General features: G+C 26.4%; 1 protein-coding gene across 14 annotated transcripts; it reads right to left on the bottom strand.

The window, feature by feature from the left end:
* Positions 1 to 1199: 1199 nt before the first annotated feature.
* Positions 1200 to 6675, bottom strand: LOC114185515. 14 transcript variants are annotated; one of them, XR_003604832.1, is made up of 8 exons: positions 6566 to 6675; positions 5129 to 5323; positions 4815 to 5047; positions 2911 to 3111; positions 2728 to 2832; positions 1766 to 1953; positions 1564 to 1671; positions 1200 to 1485 (listed from the first exon to the last, which is right to left on the bottom strand). XR_003604832.1 is itself a non-coding variant. In XM_028073274.1 (4 exons), exons 2-4 carry the CDS (start codon positions 5319 to 5321, stop codon positions 4241 to 4243), a joined length of 390 nt encoding a protein of 129 aa, XP_027929075.1. In that variant the 5' UTR covers positions 5322 to 5323; positions 6566 to 6675; the 3' UTR covers positions 3897 to 4240. The 14 variants fall into 14 exon arrangements, 1 of the variants encoding a protein (XP_027929075.1); XR_003604829.1 differs by having other exon boundaries at positions 1766 to 2832; XR_003604828.1 differs by having other exon boundaries at positions 1564 to 1953.
* Positions 6676 to 12757: the final 6082 nt, after the last annotated feature.

The following is a 12757-nucleotide window of genomic DNA, read 5'->3' as shown; positions in this document are numbered from 1 at the left end:
TTATGGATTGTTATTGTGTATGATGAGTCAATTGTGTTGTGATATTGTGTATGTTTCATGATTGAATTAATTTGTAGTCTGAGTATGGTATGGCAGAATCTTTTAAACTCTGTGATTTACATTTTAGAAAGAAATAGCGAAGAAATAAAACTATACTTAGGTTGTAACAAAATAACTATAAATTTATTAAAAAAATATATTTGTAGTTAATCATTCTCAATTAAAGGGACTATTTACCTAATATATATATATATATATATATAATATTTATTCATAAATAAAACTTGTAAATATTTAAGCTCTTAAAAAGACCAAAGAAGGTTCACCTAGTTTAATCTACAAGTGACTAATCATAGCTTTCCACTTTATTTTAAGTTAAAGTGGCGCACTCAATTCTAAATAAGATAAGAAAATCATATCTAGTGAGAAATGTGTTTCCTCTTTATTTTTAATTATTTTTACTAAAGATTTTACTTTATTTTAAAAAGATATATACCTTTTTAATGAGATATCTTTACATTATTATTATTTTAAAATTTAATTAAATGTATTTATATATATTACATTGTTATATGTTTATAAAATATATAAGCGATTCTAATATTTATTTATATTTTAATTAATTTTTAATAATCAAATTTAGATTTTTTTTAAAATACAAATTTTAATTCTTTAAAATTTCAATTAATTTTTCATAAACAGGTGTGTAATAAATAATAAAACACATACTAACATTTTAAATGTGACTATATTTAAATTTATTTTACTTTATATTCAATATGTATTCTACTTCTATTCAATATGTATTATAAATAAATATACGACTATTTATATGAAAAATTAATTAATATTTTAAAAATTAAATTTAAATCATTAAAAAAATGAATGAAACATAAATAAATATTAAAAATATTAATAACTTTTTTAATAAACTTGTAATATTGCATTAAAATTTAGAAATATCAGTTACAATACTAATGTTATAAATAAGTACATTTAAATATATCTATCTATAATATATTTTAGAGAGTGGGGGTGTTTTAATAAGAAAAATTTCATTTATAACTATTAAATATGTATTGATGAAGAGAAAAAAGAATGATTGTAGTACGGTTTTCATATGGGAATAATTATAATTATTAAGTATATATATATATATATATATATATATATATATTTATTTATTTATTTATGTTTCAGCCACTGAAGGTTTGTTATGCACTCTTGAGGGCTTATTTTCTGGTTAACCCGTATTGTATCATATTCAAAAAAAACCCTACAAAATCAAAGAATACTTGTCTAACATGTCTGTCAAAGACTACAGAAGGTTATGACTTGACCACTCCATATCCATGCAGCCTCAGCCCTCCTCTGCTACACTTAAAATTGAAAACTGCATTATTAACTATGAAACAAAAGGTCATGACTTGACCACTCCATATCCATGCAGCCTCAGCCCTCCTCTGCTACACTTAAAATTGAAAACTGAAAACTGCATTATTAACTATGAAACAGAAAGTACATATAAATTCAATGTGCAGCACAGGAAAGATAATATTTCACCTATATAATAACAAAACTCAGCTGCATTCCACATTTTAAATATATGTCACCAAAATGAGCATAGTGTTTTCATGAAACCCACATGACCAAATTCCATGATTTATATATCTGAAAATAGTCCATCACAGAACAAAAAATGAATATATTGAAAGATCCAAAAACAAGTTTGAAAGGTTTAGTTGTTTAGTTGTTTCATTCTAACTTTTTGAGCTCTAAAGAAGTGAAAAACATCGGGAATCCATGTTGCTTGAATTTGTTCATTTGCATAATCAATCTTTGAGTGTGTTTCATTTCTTCTAACATAACCAAGACAAGGGAAACTTGATATTAGAGCCCCAAAATCTGTTTTATTAGGTATTCTTCCACTTAGAAAGGACCTGAGAAAATCCACTGTAACAATAAATCAGTAATCAACATAGCTCATAACACTGTCAAGCATGATAGACCAAGAACGTTGAAGTAAATAGGCATTTTAGTTAGGAAAAACTTGATAGAGGCTTATCAATTACTCTACATGTACCCACCCAAGAACAGCTTGCACAAATCTCAAGAAGGGTTGAACAGTTTCACATTTGACAGAATTGTAACCAAGATAGGGATGACAGAATCTGTATGCTGTTAGTTAGTAACCGGTATAAAGCTTATTGAGAGACATTTACTTCCTTGATCAGTAGGACTAAAGTATGTAAATCCATATGTTATTCAGAGACATATGTATCCCATCCTAATTTTCAAGCCTAACTAAATTATCCTCAAGAGTTGTGCCTAAGTTAATAATATTTTTTTTCTGCATCTCTTGCTACTCTGCTATACCAATAAAAACATCAATACTAATAATATAATTTGCATATAAACAAGTTTCATTATGTAACGTTTTCATGTTCCTAACGCCAGTTCAATCTATCCCAACACAGATGATGGATGGACCTGCTTTACATATTTACATATTGAAAACACGATACATAACTTTGCATAACATATATCACCATTCTAGTGCATTTTAGTTAGATCAGTTTGTACATCCAAATCTTAACTTTTCTTCCTACATGTTGGTTACGTTCAAATACGCATTCAAGCACCAATCAATCAGCATGTATTGCAGCTATAAATTTGAAAATCAAATATAAAGGTCAGAACTCGAAACTAATTACAAACAACACATACCTGCTCCAAGTTTTCAACCTTTTCAGATAAATCTCTACTCATATTTTCATTATCCATGTTTAATGTTTTCACACATTTGTTTCTTCGTCTTCCCTGGTTCAACTTCTGAAAAAAACATAAAAAGTAAAAGCAAATAAATAAAAAATTTCAATTCTTTTTTTAAATAAAAATAAATAAAATTACCTGACAACAACAATTCCTCATTTTCTTGCATCAACGCTTCTAAGTCTGTGGAACGCTTACAATGAAACATTTCAATCTCCTCTTTAATGTCTTTCAAGAGGATATTCATGACCCGACGATCGTATCGCAAGTTGTCTTCAAGAGCATTTATATGATTATTGTGCTCTTTCTACTGGGTTTTAAATTTATCATAATCCATGCCTATCAATGATAATTAACAATTTTCAATATCATCATAGAAATCTAAATAGTAAAAATAGATTAAAAAAAGAAAAGAAAAACAGGACTTATTCATATATTATTCGAGATCGTGTAATAATTTTTCAATTGCATGATACGTAACTTACAAAGTAAGAGAGGTAATTGTGATGTTCAAATGAAACAAAGGAAGCAAATTGATGATAGCCCATATATGAGAGATAATGAAAGTGTTAAGAGTATATAAAGCAGTGATAAAGAAGAGTAGTTGCCAAGCTGAATAACGATGGCGTGTGATCCAAGTGAGGGCATTAAGGTGATGGAAGAAGCAATATTGAACTGAGTTAAATAGACTTAAGTGGTGTGACTGTGTACTTATATAATAATATTTGTATACATTTGTATCAATGTATCTTAAAAAAAAAATCGCACAGCCCAAAAACAGAGACCAAACACTTCACGGCCTCCCCAAATTATAAAACAAACAAGTATGCAATGTCCTACAAACCAGCTCCAATTTTCTCTCATCTCTGCCCATGCATCCTTTTTCAAACTCTTAAAACACAAGACTTCATTCTTTTGGAAACCAATATTTGCCGAAGGCAAGAAAACTAGAGCAACAACTACTAGCTGCCTTTTTAACATAGCCTTGCTAGATGGATTGTTTAACTTAGTCCTTGTCTATCATTTTACTAAGACTCTACCTCAAAGTTTAGGGAATTAAGTGCATAACATTCAGTAATGAATTACTTTCTGACAGCTAAATGCATTTTTGTAAGTCAACTTTAGAGTTCAAGAATAAAACAACCATGAAAATACAATATTTACAAGTATTCTTCCCTTTTGAAAGGACCTGAGAAAATCTACTGTGACAGTAAATCAGTAATCAACATAGCTCATAACATTGTTAAACATGGTAAGACTAAGAACGTTGAAGTGAATAGGCATCTTATCAAGGAGAAACTTGATATTGGCTTATCAATTGCTCTACATGTACCCACTCAAGAACAGCTTACACAAATCTCAAGAAGGGTTGAACAGCTTCACATTTGACAGAATTGTGACCAAGATAGGGATGAAGAATACATACTCACTATCTTGCAGAGGGGCGTAAGAATCTATATGCCGTTAGTTAGTAACCTGTATAAATCCCAAAAATCATGGGAGTACAGCTTACTGAGACATTTACTTCCTTGATCAGTAGGACTAAAGTATATAAACCCATAGATTATTTAAAGAAATATGTATCCCATCCTAATTTTCAAGCCTAACTAAATTATCTTCCAGAGTTGTGCCTAAGTTGAATAATATTTTTTTTCAGCATTCTCTTGCTTCACTCTGCTATACCAATAAAAGCATCAATAGCAATAATATAATTTGCATATAAACAAGTTTCATTAGTAACGTTTTCATGTTCCTAACGGTAGTTCAATCTATCCCAACAGAGATGATGGATGGACTGCTTTATATGTTGAAAACACTGATACATAACTTTGCATAATAATATATATCACGATTCTGGTGCATTTTAGTTAAATTAGTGTGGAGATCCAAATCGTAACTTTTCATTCATATATATTGGTTACTTTCAAATACTCATTCTAGTACCGATCAATCAGCTACAAATTTAAAAATTAAATATAAAGGTTAGAACTCTGGACTAATTACATTAAATATTAACAAACATTAAATAAAATATCACATACCTACTTCAACTTAACAATCAGTTTAGCATGCTTTGAAAATAAACCTGCAATCGTATCTGTAGTACTCTTTTTTGATGTCTCCATTTCAGCATCCAGCATTGAGATACGGTCATAAGCTTCCCCCAACAACCTTTCTCCCTCCATCTTATCAGTTTTCAGCTTTTCTAAAGTTTTGTTTATTTCCTTCATCTCCCCACGTATCATTTCTCTCTCTGTTTTCATTGATTTAACATCTGAAAAGAAAAACACATCAAAAATAAAAACAAATAAATAAAAAATTTCAATTTTTTTTAAATAAAAATAAATAAAATTACCTGACAATAGTTTCTCATCCTCTTGCCCCAAGGCTCCTATGGCTTCAGAATGTTGAGCATGACTCGATTCAATCTTGACGGAAAGGTTTTTCATGAGCATATTTATGGACCCGCTGTATTGCATATTGCGTTCCAGAGCACTTATGTTATCACTGTGCTTTTTCAGCTGAGTTTTAAAGTTATTCACATCCATTCCTATCCATGATAATTAACAATTTTCAATATCATCATAGAAAACTAAATAGTAAAATTTGATAAAAATAAAGAAACATGACTCATTTATATATAATACGAGATGATTTGTAGCTTCCAAAGTAAGAGAGGTAATTGTGATGTTCAAATGAAACAAAGGAAGCAAATTGATGATAGCTCATATATGAGAGATTATGGAAGTGTTAAGAGTATAGAAAGCAGTGATAAAGAAGAGTAGTTGCCAAGCTAAGTAAAAGAGGCTTGTGATCCAACTGGGGGCATTAAGGTGATGGAAAAAGCAATATTGAATTGAGCTAAATAGACTTAAGTGGTGTGCACCGTGTACTTCTATAATAACATTTACATATATAGTTGTATAATTGTATCTTAGAAAAAAATCTCTCGGTCCCAAAAATAAAAACCAAACACTATACGGCCTCCCCAATAATAATAATAATAATGCTTCAACCATCACCTTTTTACACTTACACTTGTCTAAACACTCTCATCTTTTCTAACTGCACCACTTTATTTCCTAAGCTCTTTATGTTTTCTCTTCCTAAATATTATGGAAATCTTATGGAGTACCAATAGAGGTTGAAACCATGCATGGTCTCATTTAAATGGATTTGCTAATGCGTCTGCAATGACATGGCCTTTTCCAACCGACCCCTAAGACACTGTTGCAAAATTATTCCTATGCATTGATATTGCATTTGGAAACTTGAAGTCAGAAGAGGAAAGTATGAGCTTATGAACTTCTAAGCCTGAAACTGGTTCAATCATTTCAAAAACTGAGGGTGGAAGAAGTCCCCAAATTGGTGAAAAAGGTAAAAGACTTTAATGTCAAGCTCTATTCAGTTTCAAATCATTAATAATAACTTCCTAATTTATTTTTTCTTGACAGAAGTAAACCTCCAATTGAATTTACTGGAAAACCAAAACTAAGATAAAGAAACGATGAAGTAATCAAAGCTATTTACTTTGATGGGAAAAACATACACAATAACACAACACAATTGACTCATCATACACAATAACAATCCATAAACATGAGAAAAGCAACGCAAACCTAATCCAAAAACAACATGATACAATAAACAATTTGAAATTGGATGAACACAAAACCGCAATTCAACAGCAGAATCATTCAACACAATCAGTCCAGAAACAGCGGAAAATCACAACGTGAAATAGGGCAACATCGAAAAATTTGGGTTTTCCATTTTGAGAAATCAAACTGACCTCAAATTTGCAGTTTCGTCGATGTCGAGAGTCGGTTTGGAAACGAAACTCTGGATCGAAGGATGAAGGTGAGGCCAACTTTTCGTTCTGCATTTTTAAAGTTGGGCCCACCTACGAACTGGATCCAAAATAAGTAATTAAATATTAAAATCTTTAAAATTAATTTTATTGCTATATTAGTATTTTACAATTTTATTAAATATAACTTCGTCACTATTAACAATTTTATTTAAAATAATTAAAATTTGTAGTAGTTAATATACACTTAGAAAAATGTTTTTTTAGCAATTATTTTGTGACGGTCAAAAAAATTGTTAAAATTATATTTTATTCCGGTTAATTTTTTAGCCGTCACAAATTTATATGTATTATTTTAAATTTGGTTATTTTCTTTACAAGTTACAATATTTTTTATACTATAATAATTTGTAGCATAGCTCCTTCATTAGTACGAAGTCTTCTTCTTTCGTTCTTCTACTAATCTCTACACAGTTTATGAAACAAAAATCGTGGCTCTACTGAACTTTTCTCCCTTCTAAACATTCTTCCGAGCATGAACTGAACGACAGCAACGAGGACCGCGAGCCGTATGAGTGTTCGGAGGCAAAGGATCTGAATCCAATATACGTTGTAGATGTTACGGTTACGATTGTGATTTGAGTATGGAAATTGTATCTGACGTTTTGAGATTATTGTATTGTGGTGTCGATTATTGATGCAGATTGAAATTCGAAATAGTGATATGTTAGAATTTTTATTTTTTATATCATGTTTTAGGAAATATATGCATTAAAAAAGTGTAACAACTAAAATTAAGGGGTAAAAACATTATAACAGGGTTTAAATTTAAATTATAGGGGTAAAAACATTATAATAGGGTTGAAACGTAAACAAAAACATCAGCGACTAATGAATTGCATCGTAAGGATAAAAAAACACTTAAAAGATGCTTTTAGTATTGACATACATTATAAAGAATTTAAATTTGCTTACAACGAGCAGAGGTGTGCAAAACTTCTACAAAGTACTAAAGGTTCCAGAACTATCGGTAAATAACAGGTGTTCAAGAACTGTCAGTACATACTAAAGGTTCTAAAACTGACGATAAATACTAGGGGTTTCAAACCGCCGGTAAATACACAGGATTTCAAAATCGCTGGTAAGTACTACTTTATCAGAGATTAGTTGAAACTACCAGTAATTCAATAACGACAATGGTTTTTATAGGGAAAAAGTAAAAAACGGATAACTTCTTTAGCAGTGGTTAAAACATCCGAAAATGCAAAAAATAACTCCTAATATAAATTATTTTTCTTGTAGTGATTTTTAGAGTTGTCAAACCGAGTAACTTGGCTCGACCTGATCCAACTCGGTCCGATCCACCACGAGTTGTCCACTTAGTGAACCAATCTAACCCGGCTCACTTATTAGTGAGCTAAAAAAATTTGAACCCAGCCCGACCCACCATGGGTTGACAGGTTAAATGGATTGGTTCACTGACTCACTTAATTAAAAAGAATACAATTTTTTTTCTTTAGCTCAAAAAAACTAAATTATAATTATGAATAAAATCTAAATAAACATTAATAGAATCAAAATACAATTCAAAAAGATGTTAAACTCCAAATACAAATTAAAATCACAAAAATACAAATTACCAATGTGTTAGATAAAAAAACAACCTAATTTGACTTAAATGCAAAACCTAATATAATAAAAAATATTTATATGATCTTTTATATCCGGATCGATAAAAATAAAAAAATATTAAAATAACGATTTCAATTTCGATCTTTGTTAAATTTAAAATTCCTAATTAAAAATGTCAAAATCTGTAAAAGTATGTTTGAATTTAAAATTTAAAATCCAAATTATTCTACAAAAATTAATTCTTTTTACTATATTATTTTAATACTCTTAAATAACTTTCACATGTTTTTAACATATGAAAAGAGTCTGTATTTAGAATATAAACAAATTCGTAATAATGAAAAATTCAACAAATTTATTGGTTCTTAAAAATTAATATTTTAGTATAAAAATTCATTATATTTAATAATAATATAATAATATCATAACATTATAATAATAAAAATTAAATAGTAATATAAAATATAAAATAAATAATATAATAATAATATTGATAACAAATTACATAATTAAACATTAGAAATAGCACTTCATTAAAATTGCAATATAACTACGTCAAATTTAAATAAAAATTTTAAAAGTAAATTTAATAATGTAGGTATAGATGTAATATTAAAAGTGAAAATAATAAAATTTTAAACTTTTGAAGATAAAAAAGAAGTAACTAAACATTTCAATTTCATTTTGTTTCTAAAATTTAGATTCACATTGTTAAAGATAAATTTAAAATGATAAAAAAGTTTGAATTTGAGAATTGAAATTACAAAAGATTGTAAAACTTTGGTAACAAAATTTGTATTTGATATTTAAAATGAAAAAACGGTAAAAGATTGGAACTTTCATTTATTGCAAACCTTTTTCAAAAGAGTTCACATTTAAAATAAAAACAAACTTTAGCAACAGAAAAATCTAAAACATTTATGCGTTATTAAAAATATAATAATATATTAAAATAAATAATAATACTTAATAATAATAACATAATATTACAAATATAATAATAAAATTGAATTATTATATAAAAATTAAATAAATAATAATTAAATTGACATCTTTAATAAACTAAAAATAAATTAAATAATTAAATATTTGAAAAATACTCAATTTAAATAAGAGTATACTTATGTTAAACTTAAATAATAACTTAAAAATTCATTTCTATATTATAGACATAATCATATTATTAAAATGTGAAAATCATGAATTATTTAAAAAAATTTAAATATAAAAATAAGTAACGATTTCAATGTCAATTTATTTTTTTAATTTTAATATCATTTTTTTTAAATTAAGATTCATATTATCAAAAATATTAAAAATTTGAAATTCAGAATATATGATAATAAAGTTTAAATTTAGAATTTGAAATAAAAAAATTGTAAAACTGTGGTAATAAATTTGAATTTAAAATTCAAAATCCAAAAAATTAAAAAATTATAATTTTTTTAATGAATATTTTTAATGTTTTTAAGTGTACTTTCGCATATTTTTAACCTATGGAGAATAATTTGCATTTGAAATGGAAACAAAATCTAGAAACCGGAGAATTAAAAATATTTTATTTTTCTTAACATTATAATAATATATTATAATATGTAATAATATTTAATAAAAATATTATAACAATACTAATATAATAATAATAATTAAAATATGATGTAAAATAATAAATAAATTATTAAGTAATGATGTCATTAATGTACTAAAAATAAATTAAATAATAAAATATGTGAAATAATACTTCATTTAAAATTATAATATATTTATGTCAAATTTTAATAATAATCTAAAAATATTTAATAAGAGGTGTATAAATTAATCTTATAGGATTGTGATTTTTTGTCAAGAATTGTATTCTTTTATTTATTTTTTTGTTTTTAATCTCATTTTAAATGCATTAAAGTTATACGTGTTCAACATGTGAACATTAAAATGAAGTTATCCATATTGAAATTCAAAATATTTACGTTTCAAGTTTGTCCTTTCTGTTAAGTTTGGGTTGACGCCGTTAGAGGGAGTGTTTTCTCAATTTTTTGATTTTTATTTTTATTTTTTTGAATTCTTTTAAAAAAATCAAAAAAACTGCCACGTGTCAAGCTGTCGTTGTGCCACGTGGCAGTGACAGAGTGATGTGGTAGTGATAATGTCAGGTGTCAGTGTTATGCCAGATGTTATTTCCTTAGTCTCAATTTGTCCCTGTATTTCAATTTTTGTCTCAATTTAGTCCTTATTTTTGTAAAAATAATCCAATTTCGTCCCTCTCCAAATTAAAACAAAAATTAATTTTTATATAAATGTTATACAAATATTTTTATTAAATTTGATATTTTTATTATATATTTTTAACATAGCTAAATTTATTTAAAATTGTATTTCACATTCAACTTTACTTAAAATTGTTTTAAAATTTTAAATTTATATGTTTTTTATTGTTACATGAACTAGTTAATTTATGATTTTTTTCTATTAATATTATTTTCTATTAACAACTTTAAAACAATTCGGGTACCAAGTTGAGATTTTGACTCCAAAATGGGGATCAAAGACATGATTAAACGAACATAATATTATCAAATATTATATATTAGGAGGATGATTGTTTCTTCAATATCAAATACTTTGAAATAAATTATAATTGTTTACATTTTAGATTAGAATACCAAATAAAATTTCATGAGAACCAAAACTTTCATGAGAACCAAAACATTTATTAAATTTGCAAACATTAATGAAATCTAGTTGATAAAGTTTAGAACTATTTTTAAAAAAATATGAAAGGAAAACAAATATTCAAATTAAAATATATTTTAAATGTTTGTTTACTTAAATTTTTTAAATTCTAATGAATCTCTTTTTTATACACTAATAAAAATTATAATACATTACTTGATCAAAATGGCGCAAAAAAAAATAAAAATAAACATAATAATAAAATTTTGACATAAATCTTGTATCTTTTGAACTCCAATATATGTTGGATGGTGATAAAAAATATTCATGAAAATTACATTAAATTTTTATATTGTAGTAAATACAATTTATTTATACAATTATAGTGAAAAGGATTACAATATGATTGATAATGAGTTAGAAAATAAAAAATAATTAGATAAAATATATCAAAACAATATTTTATATGATGAAAATAAACAACAAATAAAAATATTAAAAAATTAACAAATATGTGTCTTAAAAACAATGAGAGATTATTGAAAGAAATTGTATAAAGAAAAACAAATGTATAATTAAGGGTATGATAAGATGAAAAATACCTCAGAGATCTAAGAAAACTTATCAAATATCAACATATATATACTCAATGGTTGAGAAATAACAAAAATTATTTTAGCGAAACAAAATAGTTCTTTAAATGAAACAAAAATGAATAATAATAAGTAAATAAAATTTTTTTATATTACATAGTAAATGAAAAATTTATGCTATTAAACACTTAAATTGAGAGTATTAAACATTCTTATGTAAAAGGAAAATATACAATAAATAAAAATATTAAAAAATAATAGAAATATTCAAATGTGAGACATAAAAATGGCGGGGACGGGTATTATGGCGGGGATATGTACATCCCCATACCCATCACCATACCCAATTGAAAAAGTTGGGGATTCCCCATACCCATACCCAGTCAATGTGGAGATTCCCCGTCAAAACGGGGACGAGTTCGAGCAATACCCACGGGACGGGTGTATTTGCCATCTCTAGTGTTATTTATATCAATAGAGCAAATTATCTTTATTAACAATTTAATTTTGATGAAAATTTTTTAATCTATTTTAAACAATTTAAGAAAAATGATATCAATATTTTGAAAATCAAAACTAAATTGAAATTTACAAATTTGAAGGATTAGTATAATATTTAAAATAAAACAATCAGAAAAAAAAGGTAATTTAATCTAAAATTTATTTTGATACTTATATATGTGGGCTATGGTATTGTTTAAATGTTTATTTTGTCCTGTTACATGATGGGATGGATGCATATCACAGAATTTGGATTCTCTGTTGAGTTTTTTTGTGTTCTTCCTCTACTTTGCCTTCATAATATATTGATTATCACTAATTTTAACGTTTTAAAATATATTAAAAATATATTTAAAATATCAATACAATATATTTTTAATGCTCAGCAGAAGACATCACAAAAAAATCAGTAGAAAATCTAGTCAGAGAAGCTACTTGATGACCCCATTTCAACCAAAGCAAGAGTAAACCTTAAAAAAATATTTATCATATATATTGAAGAAATATACTTTTAGGATATTATTTGACTCATGAGACTTATTTTCAATTCTTTTTTAGCAGAAATGTTTATCAGGGTAGGTGAGCTTGCTCAATTATTTATTTGCTACTATAGATGAAACGGTAGGTTCCTTACTAAAGTACGATTCTCCTGGTCAAAAAAGTAATATTAAGAATGATAATGGAGCTTAACCAAATAACTAAATCAGAGTTTTAAATTTGAATATGATTCATTAGAAAGATGACATTCAATGCTGAGAAGATACTCCTATTTACCTAC

The sequence above is a fragment of the Vigna unguiculata genome, chromosome 5, assembly GCF_004118075.2.
Source record: "Vigna unguiculata cultivar IT97K-499-35 chromosome 5, ASM411807v1, whole genome shotgun sequence".
NCBI classification, from domain to species: Eukaryota; Viridiplantae; Streptophyta; class Magnoliopsida; order Fabales; family Fabaceae; genus Vigna; species Vigna unguiculata.
Note: the sequence above shows the minus strand (reverse complement) of the source record. Positions and strands in the feature narration are given on the sequence as shown.

What these genes read in the sequence shown, in the direction of transcription:
- LOC114185515 (XM_028073274.1), bottom strand. Translation starts at nt 5,321, where the DNA reads ATGGATGTGAATAACTTTAAAACTCAGCTGAAAAAGCACAGTGATAAC. An exon ending in GGATGAGAAACTATTGTCAG is followed by an intron (nt 5,048 to 5,128) that starts GTAATTTTATTT and finishes TTTTCTTTTCAG; the next exon opens with ATGTTAAATCAATGAAAACA.